General features: G+C 33.7%; 3 protein-coding genes across 4 annotated transcripts; 2 read left to right on the top strand and 1 right to left on the bottom strand.

Annotated features, from left to right (window-relative positions):
- The first annotated feature begins 264 nt into the window (after positions 1-264).
- Positions 265-5,277, top strand: chic2 (cysteine-rich hydrophobic domain 2). Its single transcript, XM_019109201.2, has 6 exons — positions 265-590; positions 1,622-1,676; positions 2,023-2,178; positions 3,551-3,607; positions 3,691-3,750; positions 3,853-5,277. Exons 1-6 carry the CDS (start codon positions 463-465, stop codon positions 3,901-3,903), a joined length of 507 nt encoding a protein of 168 aa, XP_018964746.1. The 5' UTR covers positions 265-462; the 3' UTR covers positions 3,904-5,277.
- Positions 5,278-5,429: 152 nt separating this feature from the next.
- On the bottom strand, positions 5,430-9,591 carry LOC109095460 (OCIA domain-containing protein 1). Of its 2 annotated transcripts, none has more exons than XM_019109181.2 (8): positions 9,433-9,591; positions 9,031-9,115; positions 8,890-8,943; positions 8,476-8,523; positions 8,258-8,387; positions 7,957-8,102; positions 6,478-6,615; positions 5,430-5,986 (listed from the first exon to the last, which is right to left on the bottom strand). In XM_019109181.2, exons 1-8 carry the CDS (start codon positions 9,481-9,483, stop codon positions 5,949-5,951), a joined length of 690 nt encoding a protein of 229 aa, XP_018964726.1. In that variant the 5' UTR covers positions 9,484-9,591; the 3' UTR covers positions 5,430-5,948. The 2 variants fall into 2 exon arrangements, with proteins under 2 accessions (XP_018964726.1, XP_018964734.1); XM_019109189.2 differs by having other exon boundaries at positions 6,478-6,612.
- A 3,950-nt stretch (positions 9,592-13,541) lies between these two features.
- slc34a2a (solute carrier family 34 member 2a) lies at positions 13,542-19,980 on the top strand. The gene is made up of 13 exons (XM_042716738.1): positions 13,542-13,796; positions 14,824-14,887; positions 15,004-15,114; positions 15,334-15,462; positions 15,969-16,112; positions 16,701-16,812; positions 16,956-17,151; positions 17,425-17,520; positions 17,649-17,736; positions 17,851-18,018; positions 18,265-18,381; positions 19,135-19,259; positions 19,353-19,980. Exons 2-13 carry the CDS (start codon positions 14,827-14,829, stop codon positions 19,905-19,907), a joined length of 1,902 nt encoding a protein of 633 aa, XP_042572672.1. The 5' UTR covers positions 13,542-13,796; positions 14,824-14,826; the 3' UTR covers positions 19,908-19,980.
- Positions 19,981-20,789: the final 809 nt, after the last annotated feature.

The following is a 20,789-nucleotide window of genomic DNA, read 5'->3' as shown; positions in this document are numbered from 1 at the left end:
TTTGTTTAATGAAATATTTAATTAAGCTTGGTAGATTATATTTACTATACTGTATCTAATAAAATGGTACTTGTATATATTTTGATGTACCTCTGAAAATAGCAAATGCACACCAAAGGGGTTTTGAATTATGGTATTAACTCCTGAAACTTTATTCTTTCCAAGTGCTGAGGCAGGAATGATTTTACCAGTTAAAGACTGCAGGTCGTCGCACCCCGATATTTCCTGAGATGAGAAAGCCCCGATGATTGTGAATGTGATTTACATACTGTCGCGATGTATCCCGAGATCAACCCTCGCGAGATTTTTGGCGGATGTTGATGTTTTGCTCCGGATTTCTGTACCGTCGTTTCTCTTCTCGGCCGTGTGATCTGCGTAATTGCCAATATTTGCTTAACGTGAGCGAAACACGGTCTTTCTCGGCGCTTCTTTCGGGAAGCGAAGAGGCCGAGGCGGGGGGCGATGATGGAGGACTTTGATGAGATTTACGAAGAGGAGGAAGAAGAGGACGAGGACAGGGCCGCGGAGGAGCAGCTGCTCAAATACGCTCCGGATCCGGTGGTAGTGCGCGGATCCGGGCACGTCACTGTGTAAGACACCGGCAGCTCTGGATCTATTCGTACATAAATCATCAACCACTATTGATCAAACCAAAGCCGTTAGGAGCACAGTGCTCGTTTAGAAACACATGAGACGTGCTAAGTGTCATTACAACAACCAAGAAAATAGTGGTAGTGTCCTAGACTCATAGTTTAACAACCTAGAAAGCATTTTAAATCTTCAGTTGTCCATACAATGCTCCTAAATGCTGTCTAAAAAGGCAGTTGTCTCGGTTTTGTCAGGGCAGCTTATTTATTGCACATTTAAAGGGATGGTTCACCCAAAAATGAAAGTCCTGTGATCAGTTTCTCACCCTCTCGTTGTTTCAAACGTGTGACTTTCTTTCTGCTTTTCTTTTTGACAGCCTCAGTCATCGTTTACATTTTTCTCCATGCTGTGAAGGAAATGGTGACTGAGGCTGCATTTTGTGTGTGTGTGTGTGTTACATAGAAGAAAGTAAGTTTTACAACTTAAATTTTTGTTGTCTAGTACCTGGGTTTTTATCTTTTAGATACCACAGGTCCTCAGATATGATTTGTGCAAGGGATACTACAATTTAAAAGGCATCTCTATAGTTTCTGGTATAAAGACTTAATCTGTACTGTGAAAAATTAATATTATAAAATCTAAAATGTCTAAATTATTAAGTAATGTAGCTTAACAGAAACTAAATATGTTCCAAATGTTTCCTTCTAAATAATTTTTTTTTTTTTTTTTTTTTTTACATGACACTACTGCACTGTTAGATTTATAATATATTTACTCATTTGTTTACTTATGAATTTTTATTATTTTAATCAAATATGATTTATTTATTTTAATTTTTTAATATTGTTTTTCTGTAAACTTTTACACAGACCCCTAGAACTCCCTTGTGGCCCATGGTCTTGTATAATAAAATAAATTTTAGTAAACAGTATCACAGTAGATATACAGTAAATCTACTTATGCCTTTGTGGATATTTAAGTCTGAGAAATTGAAATCAAAACAGTTTAAATAATTTTTTTTTCTTCCCTGCAGGTTTGGACTGAGCAATAAATTTGAGTCTGAATTTCCCTCAGCCCTTACAGGAAAGGTAAGTGTAATTTTAGTGGCTTTTCCATCCATATGCTGTTAAATGCTTAATTATTCACTAATCCCAATGAGAAGAAGTGAGAAGCATTGTTGCTGGCAATCAGAAACGAAAGGAAATAATTATGTTAATGCTGTTACTTTATATAATGCTTAAAGAAATTATTCACCCCAAATTTTTGTGGAACGCGAAATTAGATATTTAGCAGAATGTTTAAGATACTTTTTTCATGGTAACTGGTTGTCAAGGTCCAAAAAGTATGTTACCCAACCCATTGTGGCGAGTACCACATGTAATTTCGAGGTCAAACATGGGTTATTAGAATACTGCTTCATTTGTTGATTGGCAGGTCGCACCGGAGGAGTTTAAAGCCAGCATAAACCGTGTGAACAGCTGTCTGAGGAAGGCTCTCCCAGTGAATGTGCGCTGGCTGCTGTGTGGCTGTCTGTGCTGTTGCTGTACTCTGGGCTTTAGTCTGTGGCCGGTCATCTGTCTGAGCAAGAGGGTGAGTGTGTTCAGAGTCACTTCAAGGAAGACTCCTCGCTTAATAGAAGGTTAGCTTTATCGAAAGCATTTGTGGCATGTTGTCAGGGTTTGAAAAAAATGCATCTACAAAGGAAATCTGTGGGTTAGGGGTGTAATTTTTGCATTTAATACAGACAGTTTTGCAGTTTGAATGACTGTTTTAAAGGGATACTCCATCCCAAAATGAAAATTTAGTCATTAATCACTTACCCCCATGTCGTTCCAAACCTGTAAAAGCTTCGTTCGTCTTCGGAACACAATTTAAGATATTTTGGATGAAAACCGGTAGGCTTGAGCTTTTACGGGTTTGGAACGACATGGGGGTGAGTGATCAATGACAAAATTTTCATTTTGGGATGGAGTAACCCTTTAATTCAAAAGAATTAACACGTGCTTTAACAGAAATATAAACTTTACATGTAAACACATAGTATTTTGTACGGTTTTTTTTTTTTAATCATTTTTATCCTTTTTTTTTGTTGCCAAAATGAGGGACAAAATTGTCTTTGATAACTAACAACAGTAGACCTGGTCAGGTTTTTTTTTAGTGCTGTCAAAAGATTAATTGCATCCAAAAAAAATGTTTTTATTTACGTAATGTATCTGTGTGTACTGTGTAAATTTATTATGTATATATAAATACACACACACACATACAGTATATATATAGAAAATATTTACATGTATATATTTATATGAAAATAATTTATATTATATATAAATATATTTATTTTATGAATGTAACATATTTTGTTTTAAATATATACATGCATGGGTGTGTATTTCTATATTTGTAATAAATGTACACAGTACACACATACTTTGCAAACAATTTTTATTTTTTTTATTTTGGATGCAATTAATCATGATTAATTGTTTGACAGCACTAGTTTTTTTTTAAAGAAATTATCAAACGTGACAGTAATTATATTTTATTAAATTCTTACAAACATTTCTATTTCGAATAATTGTTGTTCTTTTGAAACCGAACAGAACAGTTGTTTTCAACTTTGTTATTAATAATAAATGTTCATTATGCACCAAATCAGCATATAAGAATGATTTCTGAAGGATCAAGCAACACAAAAACTGTAATTACAAATTCAGCATTGCCATCACAGGAATAAATTTTATATTATAAAAATTAAGAAAAAGAAAACAATTTTTAATTTCATAATATTTCACAATATTGCTGTTTTTACAGTATTTTTGATCAAATAAATACAGCCTTTGGTGATCATATGAGATCTATAAAATCTTACAGTAATACACATTAAAGGAGATAAATTACACACTCTTTTCTAATGATTTTACTTATCATAAACCGATTAATGTGTCTTTTTCGCCTATAGACACGCAGATCCATAGAGAAGTTATTGGAGTGGGAAAACAGCAGATTGTATCACAAGGTATTTTCAAGGTTGCTTGCTTGTTTGCTGTTTGTATTTTCCTTTCTGGTGCTAATTTTACTACATGCCCTCTGTTCATTTAGTTGTGTTTGCATTGGAGGCTCAGCAAAAGGAAGTGTGACACGAACAACATGATGGAATATGTAAGCCAACTTCAAACACACCCTAATCTAATTGCACAGTGACAGTTTCAAATACAATAAACAGTGGAATGCATCATTTCACGTTCTCTGTCCTTTTTCTAGGTAATCCTAATAGAGTTTCTACCCAAGATTCCCATCTTCAGGCCGGATTAGCAGTGGGGGGCTAGAGCTCATCCCTGTGCCGTGGTCTTCCTGAGGTGCCTTTCTCTGGTACTGTCATGGTATTATCATGTGGCCTCGTCCTTTTTCCCTCCACACTCTGAGCAAGAGACTCACCTCACGTCCAAGCGCCACTCACAGCACTCCTCACGAGAAAGCACTGTTTACAACCCACACACACACACATACATATGCACAGACCGTTCTGGTTTCACAAGTGCATGAATACACACAGAGAGACCTTTACTGTCACATGACTACACAGAGTCTGCGGGGAGGCCACGGGAAGTAACTTCTGAAGCTCCAAACTGGAACGTCTACTACACGTTAATCAGATCACAGACTGTGCAGTGTGCACTAGCTAAGAGACTTCCTGTTGCCCACACTGTTGGGACCGGATCAGTGCAGAATGACTTGAAGAAGTGACAACTATAGAGTTAAACCCTTTTATTGTATTAATTAAAAAAAGATGAATGTTAGGAATGATTAACACAGATTTTCAGTTAGCTGAGAGCCAAATGGACACGGTCAATGCACAATACATAGTTCCCCATCTCTCCTTCTCACAAATGATCATCTATATACAAAGACAATCAAACACTGACTGTGCCATGCACCATCTAGACTCTGACAGGACTTTGGAGTCTAGTTGAAGTCACGGACCTGATGTGGTCCAGGTGCACCTATGGGTAGTGATGCAGCACAGATTAGATTTGTTTAGCTGTTTTTTGAGTATTTTTTATCCTTGTTTACTTGCTCAGTTTAAAAAGAAGAGCAGCAAATGTTTGTTTCTTGATTTGTGTGCGTGGGTGATTATTTCGGTCTGTCCCCGAGATATTTTGTTTGTCATTAGGTTCACAAGTGAGACAAATCAACACTTATAGGTTTGTTACGTTAAACAGTTCATTAAAACAAATTATTGGGGGTCAAAAAAAAAGGTCAGTTTTTTTTGTTTATATATATTTAAACCCACAAATATTGGAGTTTCTCGAGGGCAGAAAGACTTTTTATTTAATATTTTTCTTAATTTCTTTGTTTTGTTTTACTTTGATTCAATCCTTGGTCAGGTGTCCTATGCAGGCATTTTCTCTTGGTGAACTATATTTGTGTAAATGTATCCAATTGTAGGTTAATAAAACAGTTACATCCCAATACTCTTAAGACAATTGGTCCTATTAGACCTCAAAACTTGAAATTTATGAAGTGTGTATGTGTGCGTGATTACCAATATTATTACTGAAATTACAATTCTTTATCTCTCGTCTGATGTCATCCCAAATCCCAGGGACATCGTTTTTATTTTTCCAAAAAATAATTTCAGTGTATTTATGTAAAATGTGTGTACAGAAATAAAAATGCCCAACTTGATTTTTGTTTCTTTTTTTTCCCCCATTCAATTCTGATTGTTGTATGCCTACTGTATATTGTTATGTCTGTTTAAATTCAAAAGGTTTAATGTCAAATTATTTGACCATAATAATTGTGGTTTAGTCAGTCTTAGCAAAACGGTCTCTGCTAATAATTGCTCATACTTCTGATTAGGAGGTTATGAATCTCAGGTATTAAAGATGACAACTCATTCTTGAAACAAATGTGCCGCTGACCTAAATGATTCCTGCAATTGTAATAATGAAATGACTGGAGAAAAAAAATAATAATACTAGCAACTGGACTGCAGTGCTAATGGAACTTTGGGACCAGTTCAGTGAGAGTGAAAGCACCAATCTTCCACGAATGTAAAAAAAAAAAAAAAAGGTTGCTTCTATTATTAGATAATGTATTAAAAGGATAGTTAACCTTCAGCTGGTCCCCATTGACTTGCGTAGTTTTTTTTTTTTTTTCTTTTCTCTCCATACTATTAAAAAGAGAATGGGGACCAGCAACTGAAGATGAAATAACCCTTTAAGCTTCACACAGTTTTCAAATAAAAATTTTCTTTAATTACATTAAATAGGTACACAGTCAATGACAGACATTTCTCAGACACAGTTAGACATCTGTATTGTAAAAGACGGTTCTAGACAGTGTTGAAGCAGCTCTCATTCCTCCCATGTGTCTCCATATATATTCTTCTTCCCTGTTTACCAAAAAAAGAAAAGAAATATGTATAAATAATATATTAAAAATATATAAACGTTTTCTAAGCAATTATATGTAAACACTACTCTGACTTACAGAAATACAGAGTACAGGAAATAATTTTTATATAACTAGATAACGTCAGATTTAGCAAGTTGATGAAAAAATGATCACAAGTGACAGTAAAAACGTATATTAATGTTAAAAAGATTCATTTTTGATCTTCCTACTCATCAGAGAATCCTATAAAAAAAGTTTCCACAAAAATATTAAGCAGCACCACTGATTTCAACATTGATAATAATAAGAAATGTTTCTTAAGTTACACTAAATCAGCATATTAGAATGATTTCTGAAGGATCATGTGACAATGTGTAACTTATATTTTCAACGTGTACATTGGAGTTTTTTTTTTTTTAGAGGACATGAAAAATGACTTGTCGCATCATGCCCGATTTGGACGTAGGTTAGTAGATTGTCAGGTCTCACCTCTCTTGGCTGGGATGGTCTCAGGTGAAGGCTTCAACAGTGTCTCTGGTTTTTCATAGTTTTCCCTGTTCTTACTCCGTAGCTCCTCATACAGAATGTGTTTCTTCTGTACATCCTCCTCAATGTAAGTTGGTTCTGCTGGATTGGAGGCATATGATTAAATACCAATTAAAATTACGTAAATAACATTTTAATTTCAGGGTGAACTACTCTTTTAATATTCTGAGCAAAAAGATTCTGCTCAAATTAAAGCTACACAGCCAGTCTGTGTCCCTTAAGATATCAACACTAGCTGCCTTCTCAGTGACAATCTAATAAAACCAAACATTAATCTCAGTTTTACTGTTCATGATCGTTGTTGAATAAATCCACTTAAGCAACCAATAGTGTCTTTTTGACGTTGGAAAAAAAAAAAATAGACATAATTTGGAATTTATATTTGGAATTTCACTGTCAGGTTTTGAGAGAGGCTTCTTAAAGGGATAGTTAACCCAAAAATTTTAATTCTGTCATTAATTACCCACCCATGTGTCGTTAAAATATTTTAATTTGTGTTCTGAAGATGAACAAAGGTCTTATGGGTTTAGAAAGACATGAGGGTGAGTAATTAATGACAGAATTTTCATTTTTTGGGTGAACTATCCTTTTTAAGGCTTTACCAATTCATAATGTAGAGAGTGTGCAGAAATATGACAAATTAGAAAACTAGATGAGGTAAAATAAACACTGAATATGTGTTCATGTATATCAATTCTGATGAAATGTCAGACATTTCTCAAATTAGATTCAACTTTAGATTAGATTCAACTTTATTGTCATTGCACATGTGGGTACAAGGCAACGAAATGCAGAGCAATCATGATTAATAATTGTGTTCATTTCTGAGCAAAATAATTGTGATTATCAGTTTAACCATTATGAGGCAGATGAAAGCACTTTTAACTCTTTCCCCGCCAAACCCAGAATTTTCCGGGTTTCTGCATTCTCACTGTTATATGCTTGGGGGGCGATATTACGGATCTCCTGAATGAGTCAAGAATGTCCCGATCAAAAACACAAATGAGGAAGATGCAGAAATGAGCGATCTTGTATGTAAGCAGATGCATATGAAAAATAATGCAATCATCAACAATAAACAGCATATAAAAGAAAACTGCAAAATGTTACAGAGTTAAATGTTGAAGTAAAATGTGAAATGATCCAGGAAGTGGCAACGGACTGTGCATGATTTGGGGGTGCTGATGGAAGCGATCTACTGCATCTTTCGTACTGAATATGATCCAGATGTAGTATTTGATAAAAATGTGATTTTCTCAGCTTTTTGCTCAAAAGTGTTGATAAAAACAATGCTTGAAGATAGATTAAAACTGATTTTTTGGTTTGTTTGTTTAATAGTAGAGGCTCTGTTCTTTATTTTGATGTATTGCATGTTCAGATATGCATACAACAAAATATTCTGGGGCAAATGAGTTAACATACCTGTAATTTGAGTGTCACATTGAGCTGCTGAGGGCATGGGGTCACTGTAAGTGAAATCACTAGAATAGGAGAATGGCTGATTCCTCTGATCAAGTTCAAAATCAGCTTTGTTTGGATCACTCATTTCCGGGTGCTTATGGGTAAACCTGAAAAAAGAAAAAAAACTATGCATTGCAATGCAATTTTCAAAATATCTTCTGTGGAACATAAAAGAATCCTTTGAGAATTTTGGAATGCTAGTGGCAAAGAAATGGCACACTCTTAAATGTAGCATGTTCCTGTCTGTTCATGTTGTGCTCACACTGGCGGTTGCTGGCGCTGTCTCTGTCTCAGTGCCTCCCCCAGTGGCGAATTCTCCAAGCTCTTAAATTTCTCCTGGCATGTCTTCATGTATGACATCTTCCCTCCCAGGTAGCCAAAAACACCAGCAACTAACAAACACATATTTAACACATTGATACATACATTTAATATTCAGTCTATCAATAATTCATCTCAGTAAGAGTAAATTGTACTCACAAGCAACTTTAGGCCAAGATCCAAATCTACCGGAGGCCGTAAGAGCACCTAAAACAAATAGATCAAAACATTTACGCTACTGTTTAAAAGGTTGGAGTCAGATTTTTTTATATATATATAAATTAGGCTCATCCAAGGCCACATTTATTTGATTAAAAATACAGTAAAACAGTAATGTTGTGAAAAATATTACCACAATTTAAAATAACTGTTTTGTATTTTAAGTTACTCATCTACATTGTCACATGCTCCTTCGGAAATCATACTAATATGCAGATTTAATGCTCAATAAATATTTCTTATTATTATCAGTGTTGAACTGTGCTGTTGATTTTTGTGTGTGTTTGAATTTTTTTTTTTTTTACATAGCATTTATATGAAATATGTTATCCTCTGCGTAAAGTATAAACCCACCTCTAGAGATAAGGAACTGAGTGAAGGCCATGCTGATGGCAGATATAGGGAGAGCTGTAGGAACGTAAAGAAAGAATTCACTTATGATTTCAATAAAACCACAAGCAAGATAATGAAAATAAGCACTTGACATCCACTCACATCTGTACCAGAAGCTTTCCTGATTACACTCCCGGAACACTCTCCTCTCCTCCTCTGTGGGGATGTAGTCAATTCCTACGGGACCCTACACACACACACACACACACACACACACACAAACACACAAATAAATAAATAAAATCATTATTAATATGACGATTAGGCTAAATATCACTAAAGACCCTTTTTTTTTTTTTTGCATTATAAATCCCTCAAAAATATCACAACGTTAAATTTTCAAAAACATGGTATTACAATGGTAAGATAGGTGAGATGTAGCATGCATTCATGCATAAGCAGGTCTACTGTATAGAGACCAGCATTCAGCATTACAGTGCATAACCTTGCAACATCACTCTATCATTTTCTGTCTTTATAGGTTATGCATGTTACTAAACACACCACGACTGCATTTCCTGGCCGTTCAGGGTCGGCTGGAGACTGCTGGGACATTGTACATCCGACGTCTTTGGCTGCAGATCAGTCGCTCTCCAGTCACGCGACTCTCGCTTACAAATGTCAAATCCACTGGAACCTTCTTCCTCGACTGTGCTGCAGGGGTTCATGGGTAACCAGCATTTAGTGCCACCATGCGGTTTGACATGGAATAGCAACTCTACAACTTGTACAACTTATTTATAAAAATATAAATAAGCATTTAAAAGCCTGATATATTAACAAATTCACAGTCATATTGTTTTAAGTGAATGTAGTCTACATATCAGTCTTATCAACCACATTTACTGACAGTAAGATTTTTAATGATTTTGGAAGAATTCCCAAGCCTACATTTATTTGACCCGAACTACTGCAAAAACAGTAAAGCTTTGACATATTTTAAAAATTATTTAAGATAACTGTTTTATATTTGAAATAATAATAATAAAAAAATTATTACTGTGATTTCAAAGATCATTACTCCAGTCACATGATCCTTCAGAAATCATTCTAATATTCTGATTTGCTGCTCAAAAACATTTCTTTTTATTATCATTATTATGTTGAAAACAGCTAAGTATAATTTTTTTTTTCAGGTTTCTTTGACGAATAGAAAGTTCAGAAGAACATCATTTATCTAAAATAGAAATCTTTTGTAACATTATATCATCACTTTTATTCATAAATAAAAGTATGATTTCTATAATTTCTAAATTTCAGATAAATGCTGGTCTTTGGATCTTTCTATGCATCAAAGAATCCTGAAAGAATTTGATTATGAATGAATAAAGATTACATATTGGTTTCAAGCTGATTTTCAGCCCTATCTGTTTAATTGTCTTATAAACCTTACAATGTAGACAAAACCATTTTGCATATCCCTTGGTTATGTGAGTAGCTTGTTTTTCTTTGAGTGAGTTGACATAGTGTGATACAAAAAAATATAAGCACAATTATTTAATAAACTATTAAAAATAAGTGAAAGTAGTAATTGGAATAAAGTTGAAATAAAACAAGATATTACAATCAAATAAAATAAATTAAAGCTATATATATATATAGCCTATATATTATATATATTATATATATATATATATAACTTGACAATAACTACAAACTGATATATACTATAACTGATATAACTACAAACTTGAAACAAGAATGAAAACTGAAAAAAAAATCTAATTCAAAATATTAATAAATACTATAATATTATATATGTTAATAATACTAAAATATCTCTGATTAGAAGTCACACTGGTTATTTTTTACATTAATGATATGTGATTTTCTAGGCCCATAAAAGGTGAAGAAAATTGTAATGTAACATTATATTTTTCTGCCGTATGATATGTTTTTTTTTTTTTTTTTTTACATCTTTTTTTTCTTTGACACCTTGTGCTCCATAATGCAAATCATAGATGAGCATCAATAAGCCTTGGCTTTTGTGTGTGATCTGAGGTAGTTTACTGCACCCCATTCTTGTTTTAGGTGTTAGATTTAAGGCTGGCAATGCATTGTTTTTCCAGTGTTGAATATATAGATAATGACACCACTGTCTTCATTTCACATATAAGATTATAGATTATCAGATTACTCATGATAAATTATATGGTTTAAGTTACTGTGACTGCTGAGCTCCAAAAACACTTGAGACTATAACTAGCCTGACGGAAAAGTTGTTATGGGGCCTATTAACAGTTAGAGTATAAGTTAATGACTTAAAATGATTGACTTAAGTGCACTTAAAAACCACTAATGCTGTTTTCACTGTTCAGTCTTAGATAATTGATTATTTATAGTGAAATATGTCACTTCAAGTAAGCTAGAAATATTTATGTACTCTATCTGTCTCATTATCAGTGGTTTTAAACTGGTGGTTTTGGAGGTGAAGATAACTGGACTGAAATCAGTTGGTGGCTCCATTAGTCTAAACTGGGCAAATCATTTATTCAGTGTAGTGATCGATCAAAACTGTATTGCATCTCTTCTGTCTCTTTTAAGGTCACAGGGTCCGTCTGTTTGTATGTAGACTGGAAAATTGGTGCAGAAACTGCTAGTAAATTTCACAATTAATTACTAAGAATTGGCAAGTAACAAATGTAAAATGTGACATTTTCAGAAATGAAACAGAAAGTCTACTGTTTTCTTTTAAAACATATAATCCAATCATCTTTGTTATATTCACAACTTTTTTTTTTGAGTACTATGCAGGCTGACTACATTATCAGGATAACAAACAGTATTAGAAAAATGGCATTTACATTGACATATATTATTTTTATTAGCCTATACTTTCTTTTAAGATTAATCTGTGTTAATTTAAATGGTTTATAATTGTAATGGTTTTTAAAAGTTGTTTTAATTCCCTGTGTTCTGTGGATACAGTATTGGTACATAAAATAAATAAACTATGCAAAATATCTAATATTTCTCTATCCGTGTATCTTTGTCTTCATATGGGCTTTGAATTAAAAGTCTGATACACACATTTGAATCTGGTGTGTGGAACTTTCACACACCAGACTCAAAACTCTCACAAATTATTTACTATTCATTATGGTTTAATAGCTTAAATAAAAATAAATAAATAAATAAATAATAAAAGACAAAAACGATCTGATCCTTACTTAACCAGTGCTTTTATACCAGCAGAGAGCACTGCAGTTTCACTCCGCAGTCAGCTTCCTTCATACAGAGTTTTGGCATGGGATAAAACTAAGAAATACATCTGCAATACAAGTCTGATTAGCAACTATTTGTTATATTCTATCTTATATCTCCTAATATGACATTTAATATATAAATGTATTAGGGGAGATAGTTTTCCCCATTTCCCTGTGATGAACTGTCCATCTGTTCAGGGTGTTTCCGAGATGATGGAAAAGGCTCCAGCATCCTCACAACCACAAGCAGTTTGGAAAATTGATGGATAGATGTTTCCCCTACCGTCATAATAATGATTTCATTCATTCAGAAACTGATTGTCATGTGATCCAGTGCAGATGCAGGACAAGGGGAATGTTCATGTATTGATCAGTGCCCTAGATTCAGGGTTCACACACACACACACACACACACACACACACACACACACACACACACACACTAGTTTGGTCCTCACACATACTCTCCTGAGAACCAGCAGATCATTTTTGTCCTCTACAGAGGACATTATGCTTTTATATTTATTGAAATATATGCCAGAGTTTTAAATAATGGTGTATCTTAAAGAGGGAATCATTACATTTAAATATTTAAAAACTGGATTATTACAATAAATGGCAAAATTAATTATTTGGAAATGTAAACTGATATTTCCTACTGACACACTATAACAAAAGATAGAAATAACTGAATTAAAACCATTTTTTTATCTGGTGAAAATTCTAGTGTTCTAATAATTTTGGCCACCACTGCAAATAATATACATTATATGAATATAAATATATACATGTAAATACATATAAATATTTTCAAAATATATACTGTATGTGTGTCTTTATATATTCATAATAAACACACACACATTATAAAACTTTTTTTTGGATGCGATTAATTGCAATTAATTTTATTCTGTGCTTATGTCATTTTTATTTAATATCTATAATTTTCATAATTCTATTGTAGTTTATTTTAGTATGTTAAGTTAATATACAAATAAAAGTCTCAATCTATGTTAAAGTCTTTGCTTAGTGGAAGTACTTTAAATGTATATAAGTACCTAAACGATACATATTAGTACCCTTTGAAAGGTACTGCCCGAGTGACAGTTTTGTAACTTTTATCTGTAAGCGTACCTCACATATATATAAAACGTGACGCAAGGCACATCATGGCACATCACAGCACACAGTTGCACATTAGGTCTTCCATATCACATAGTTTAAAAACCAGACACCTTTACACAGTCATTATCTGATGCCACACTCGGACACTTTGAACCATGCACATGAATGGGCACACACATACACGCACACACAGACACACTCTCTATTCCGAGTGTTATCACTGACGTGGTAAACCTTGGACAGGGGAATCCTAAATGATCTGCTGGGGGGGCTATAAATGTGTCTGACCGAGCAGAGGTTGGACTGAGCCATTCTGAACAACAGTAGAATTTGAGACACATCACCTGGACATGTATGTTTCACTGAGTGGTTTCCTTCAAGAAAAGTGCTTCTGTTCAGGCTGTAGTTTTTTCATTTGAGGTCTGAAAGTAACAACCGAGAGAGAGAACACGGTTCAGACCATAGACACGGCACGCGTGGCAGAAGGTGTTCAGAAGAGTTTGAGAAGCCAACACAGGCAACCAGACTAAACCTAAGGTGGGTGTTTTTATCTGTAAAAATGCCTTTAGAACATATTAAAATGATGTTTAAAAAGGTTGAAATATTAAATTAATTTGATAAAATACTGAAAATTTAGATTTTAATTAATAAAATTATTATTTCTACACTTTTATACCAGAAGTATATAATTTATACATAAAATATATACATAAAAAGCAAACATTAAAACGGTTAGGATTACAAGTGCAGTTAAATGCATTGTATAATACATTACATAAATATAAATGTTAAACTAATCGTTATTGTCATTAAGTTATAGCATACATATCTCATTATTGATTATGTCAACAGACTTAAAAAATGTATCCTAAAATAACCTGTTGTGCAATAGCATCATCATCATCATCATCATCATTTCATTTTTCTAGGAAAATAACAAACTCTTCTTATTTTTACAACCAAACGGTTTTGCTGTTCTTTAAAAGCTCGTATAAGCTTCACTTGATTTTTGTATATATTTCCAATAACTAAGATGAGCCACAATGTCAGTCGTATTCTGTTCATTGTCAGCGCTGAAGCCAGTGTGGAAATTATTTAGCACAGAACAGAAATCAATACAAAACCATGTGAGTTAAATCAACTGAGGAAGTGATTATTGTGATGCTCTTTGCATTGTGTCCATTTACTAACAAAAAACAAAAATCAAAAACACAGTATTTAAAACTTGAATTTTGAAATTCAGATTTTTTTTAAAGTATTAAATTACTAATTCTTATAAATGATCAAGAATTCAGATAACAATCTGAAATACTTTACAGAAGTCCAAATGGTACACATTTATCTTTCGTATCATATCTTGTTATTTTTTTTCCACACCGATAAAAATATTTCATAATAGTAATTAGTAGTATCACTTTATCTTTATAGAACCTGACTGGAGTATCACTGACAGTTATGAAGTATAGAGCTATAGAGAAATAGCAACAAATCATTTCAGTCTCAGTCCATAAAACTGAAAATGAATCAATAAAACAGTAACATAACTGATATTTATATTTCACAGACAATGGCACCACGACCAAAGCAAGAAGATGGATCTGAGGGAAAGCCAACAGAAACACTTGATGGTAGGTACAGTGAATATTTGAGTATGAATTGTATTTGTATAAATGTGTATCAAAATCGAAATAAAACCTGTTTTAATGAAGTTCCCCTCTCTTTTTTTTTCTATGTCTTCTCTTAGTTCCCAGAAAGAAGTCTCTCTCCATGGCCCCTGCTGTTTCCACAGCGGCTCTAATTGAGGATGATCCCTGGGACATGCCTGAATTGCAGGACACAGGAGTTAAATGGGCAGGTATGCTAAATGTTTGTTTGTAAGGCTGGCGGACCTTACCAAAACTAACTTTACTAAATACATATTTTGTTTTTAACCCTATAAAGCCTATACTGTATCATATTTGAAACACAATATTTAAGGCCTCTAAATGACTCCTTTTTTAAGGCTTTACAAGATTAAATAAATAATTAACTAGAACTTAAGAATTTTCTCTCTTTCTGTCTGTTAATTGTTTAGATCTGGACACCAAAGGGAAGATCTTGAGAGTTCTAACTATAGCAGCAAAGCTGATTCTGCTGCTTGGTTTGCTCTACATGTTTGTTTGCTCACTGGACATCCTCAGCTCAGCTTTCCAGCTTGTTGGAGGTATACTTTGAAATAAACACTTAAATTACACACTAAAGTACAGTTTTCAGTGATTGAAAGAATGCATTAGTTTCTTGGTGCATTAAAAGTATAGTCCACCCAAAAACAAAAATTCTGTCACAATTTACTCAGCCTTGTGTCGTTCCAGTCCTGTTTGACTTACTTCTGGGGAACATAAAAGAAGATATTTTGGTATCCAAACATTGACTTCCACTGTATGGACAAGAAGTGTATTTATATAATGGAAGAACTGTTTGGTAACCAACATTATTTAAAATATCTATTTATGTTTCACAGAAGGAAGAAAGTCACACAGGTTTAGAATTTTAATTTTTAGGTGACTATCCCTTTAAATTAACACACAGGTGGCTTTCCAAAAACCAATAAACTTCTTTGTGGACTTTGAAATATTATCCTATGGCATCAGGCAAACGTCAAACCCTGTGAATTCTGTGCATTCTCATTGTTATTCGTCATGCATAACAAAGATGTATTTTTTTTCTCAGGTAAAGCAGCAGGGGACATTTTCCAGGAGAATACAGTGCTATCGAACCCTCTGGCAGGCCTGGTTATCGGGATGCTGGTAACGCTCCTAGTCCAGAGCTCCAGTACTTCCTCATCTATTGTGGTCACCATGGTCTCCTCTGGATGTGAGTATCAAATCAAACAAACTCCAGAATTATGACAAGATATCAGTCCTGGCGATGATAAGAAATGTAAACATGAATGAATCAATGCATCAATCTAACACTTTATTTTATAAGGTCCAATTCTCGCTGTTAACAAACCATTAACTATGACTTTTGCCACAATAAACTACTAATTTGCCACTTATTAATAGTTAGAAAGGTAGTTGTTAGGTTTAAGTTTTGGGATTAGGGATGTAGCATATGGTCATATTGAATATGTGCTTTATGAGTACTAATAAATAGCCAATATGTTTTTAAAGGGCATGGTAAAAAATAAACTAGTTAATAGTAAGAATTGGTCCCTATACTAAATTGTTATCAGTATTTCATATCTGACTTCTGATTGCCAGCTGTAAAAATCCACCTGATACACCACAGTGAACATTGTCCTTTCTGTTACATTTGTGTCTGGAGCCTATTTTTGTAGCTAAATATATGAATAGACTTGATGTCATTATTTGGTACAAAATCATAATCAAATCGAATCATTGTCAGAGCAAATCTTGATGTAGTAAATTCCACTTTTAATAAATGTATACTCCTCAACAGTGCTGGAGGTCTCAACTGCTGTTCCTATTATTATGGGGACTAACATCGGCACGTCAGTCACAAATACTTTTGTAGCCATGACACAAGTTGGCGACAGGAACAAGTTCCGCAGGTAATGATAAGGCTTTAATATTAACTTCACTATGTATCGTGACTGAACAGAACATTATATGAACCAGGAACAGATTTCATGTTTCAGAGAGAAATTTACTTAAATTGAGATTTAATTGAGATATGACTCTTTTCCGTGTCCAGGGCATTTGCGGGAGCCACCGTGCATGATTTCTTTAACTGGCTTTCTGTCCTGGTGCTTTTGCCACTGGAAGTCGCCACAGGTTACCTGGTGAAGCTCACAGATCTCATAGTCAAATCATTTAATATCCAGAGTGGAGAAAATGCACCAGCCCTTCTGAATGTTATCACTGACCCACTCACCCAGTCTATTATTGAGGTATGTATGAGCTTGTGTGGGTGTGTGTGCAAGAGTTCTGTCGGTATGTTGAAAGAAGCTAACATAAATAACAGGACAGAAAGAGTGAATTACCCCACGCAAACACTTATATTGCCCTTCTGTACAGTACAAAGTTACAAGGATTGCATAGAGCAAGATAGATTAGTAATCTTAAAATTACTAAACTTACACATACTTAAAATTACTTAAAATTACAAACTATGTTAGAAGTATAAATATGAATAATTAATACTTTAAATGTATTTTTTAAAACTGGATGAGACTGTGATAAGCGGCATTGCAGTTGGAGACCCTGAAGCCAAAAACAAATCTCTTATCAAGGTCTGGTGCCAGACAGCCTCAAACACGGTAATTATACTAACTGTTTTCACATGGAAGGGAAAAAGGACATTATATTTTGCACACATGTGCCAAACTACTGTGATTGTCTGATATTTCTGACAACTGACAATATGTTTTTTTTTTTTTTTTGCTAGACTATCCAGAATGTGACAGCATCGAACTGTAGCAACTTCCCTTGTTGGGAATTGAAAAATGTTACAGAAATTACCAACATCAAAAAATGTGAGTTTAAAACTACACCCATTTTCATTGATACTGATAATACAACAATAATTATGCTAACAGAGACTAAACAAGCAGACACTGTCACTTATCTGTAGTCTCTCTCTATTCTAGGCAATCACATCTTTGTTAACACAAACCTTTCTGACCTGGCGGTGGGTCTGATTCTACTGGCTTGTTCTCTGCTCATCCTGTGCACTTGCCTCATTTTAATCGTGAAACTGCTCAACTCGATGCTCAAGGGCCAGGTTGCTGTTGTCATCAACAAGATAATGAACACTGGTCAGCATCCTTGAGATATTTTAGAACCAGATTGCAGAATTAGAAGCTAAATTTTACTACACTATATTTTGTGTTTTGTGTTGTGTTGGTATACATATAGTTATATGTATGTATGTATATATATAATATATATATATATATATATATATATATATATATATATATATATATATATATATATATATATATATGTAAAACAGAAACAAATATATACATATATCTTTGTTTGTTTTTTTGTATGCACAGATTTTCCATTTCCATTTGCATGGCTGACTGGATACATTGCAATTGTGGTTGGCGCAGGAATGACTTTTATTGTCCAGAGCAGTTCTGTCTTTACCTCGGCTATAACTCCTCTTGTTGGTCAGTACAACCATTTTCATCTTTTATTGACAAAGTTTACTCACCCTCATGTTTTTACAAACCTATATGACTCGATTCTGAGAATGAATTGTCGGTAACACTTTATTTTAAGGTGTCCTTGTTACATGTTACACATACTTAATATTATAATTACAACAAATTATGCATAATTACATGCAAGTAGCCCTAAACCAAACCCTAACCCTACCCATATAGTAAGTACATGTAGTTAATTAATATTACACAGTACTTAAATGTATAATTACACTGGAAGGACACCTTAAAATAAAGTTAAACTGAAATGTTGAATTTGAGTCCAATTCACACACACACACACACACAAAATTATGTCTAATTTATATTAAATACATTTTTAATTTTAATTTTAAGATTTTTTTATTATAGTTTAAGTTTATTTAATTTGACTGAATTTAGTACTTAAAGTTCATATTTCAAAGTAACATTTTTTTTAATTGATTTTATTTTACGTTAATAACCCTAGCTAATTATCTACTGTATTTCTCTAATGAATGCACCAACAAGTGCAGAACAGTTTCATATGTCATATGGACTGCTTTTATGAAATGTTTATGCTAGTTTTTTATATTAATGGAAAATATATTACTAATATATTAGTGGAAAATCAAATTAACTGCCTTTTTTTCAAGAACATTTGGGTGTATTTAACTATTCAACAATGCTCCTACAAACTAACAAAGCTAGTGTTCTTTTGTGTGTTCTTTTTGGTCTCAGGTATTGGTGTTATAAAACTTGAGAGGGCATATCCTCTTTCCCTGGGATCCAATATTGGAACAACTACTACTGCAATATTAGCTGCCATGGCTAGTCCAGTAGAAAAGCTTGGAAATTCATTACAGGTTTGCATGACATGCAAATATATTCAAATGTGTTCATAATCACACTCACATACCCAGTCCATAACCTAATGGCATAACTCTTCTCTCCATTAGATCGCCTTGGTTCATCTCTTCTTCAACCTCTCTGGGATTGTGCTGTGGTACCCAATCCCTTTCACACGTCTCCCCATTCGAATGGCAAAGGCTCTTGGTCAGCTAACAGCTCAATACCGTTGGTTTTCGGGCTTTTACATCATCGCCTGCTTCTTCGCTTTCCCTCTGCTGGTCTTTGGCCTGTCTTTGGCTGGCTGGCAGGTACTTGTGGGAGTTCTTGTTCCCATAGTGGCCGTTCTGATCTTCGTTATCATTGTTAACATTTTACAGAAGCACAAACCTCAGTGGCTTCCTTCTGTTCTTCGTTCTTGGGACTTTCTTCCTCAATGGGCCCACTCCCTTGAACCATGGGATCGAGTAGTTACCATAATGGCTGCTCGCTGCTGCTGTTGCTGCAAGTGCTGCAATGTTACGGAAGAAGACGAAGAGACAGGAACACAAGAAAATAAAGATAATGAAATCGAAATGTATGACAAGCCGACAATAAGTGTTGAGATCAAGGAGGCCAAGAAAACATCAGACAGTTGTGAAATTCTCAAGGCAACCTCTTTATAGAGATAAACAGAATTACAGGTTATTACTGGACATATCCAACTCAAACTGGTTTTGATTTTTAACACCTGGAGTTGACAGTTTATCAGTGGACTTTAGAGCAAGAGGAAACCAATATTTAATTTAAACATTTATTTTTAAAGTCTTCCATTTATTTTGCGTCTTATATTGAAATTTTTATACAGAGATGCTATTTTGTACAGGATATTGTCAATGTTATTGTAAAATACACAATATTATGTTACATATTATGAGATTTTATGATTGTTCTTTTATTTGCGTCAATATGAAAAGCATACATTTATTTTTAATACCTCTATGTGGAAATAAATGCAAGCTAATACACAAAGTCTAATATAAAATATGTTTTAAATCTGATTTCAGCTCTGGTCTGCACATTATCCTCTGTTTTACTGTTTTCCTTTTTATTTATGTAAGCTTTATTTAACAAGGGCCTTTATATGCTGTAAAATATTGCAATGATTTTACAATATTAAACAATAATTTCTTGCAATAAAATGCATTCATTTTAACAGTGTTACAAAACACAACCTGTTGCACTGTTACATTAAGAAAGTAAGATTGACTTTGAAGTCTGATACGAATGTTGTAGAAATGTTTTACTGTACAGTACAGAAATAATATACTGTAATCTTGTATAAACAAGGAGGAATCAATATTGTTATTGCTGACACAGATAATCATAGTTAATCTGCAGGAAAATCTCTACATCTCTGTCATATCCTGCTCTTGTTCACTTTGAAGTCATGGTATATTACATAATGTAATTGTGATGAATTGACTAATGTAAAAATTACTGTGAAAGTATGACCACTAGAAGCCATTGATATACAGTAAACCACACAAGGCTTTACAGTATACACA

Source organism: Cyprinus carpio, chromosome B1 (assembly GCF_018340385.1).
Source record: "Cyprinus carpio isolate SPL01 chromosome B1, ASM1834038v1, whole genome shotgun sequence".
NCBI lineage: Eukaryota > Metazoa > Chordata > Actinopteri > Cypriniformes > Cyprinidae > Cyprinus > Cyprinus carpio.
Note: the sequence above shows the minus strand (reverse complement) of the source record. Positions and strands in the feature narration are given on the sequence as shown.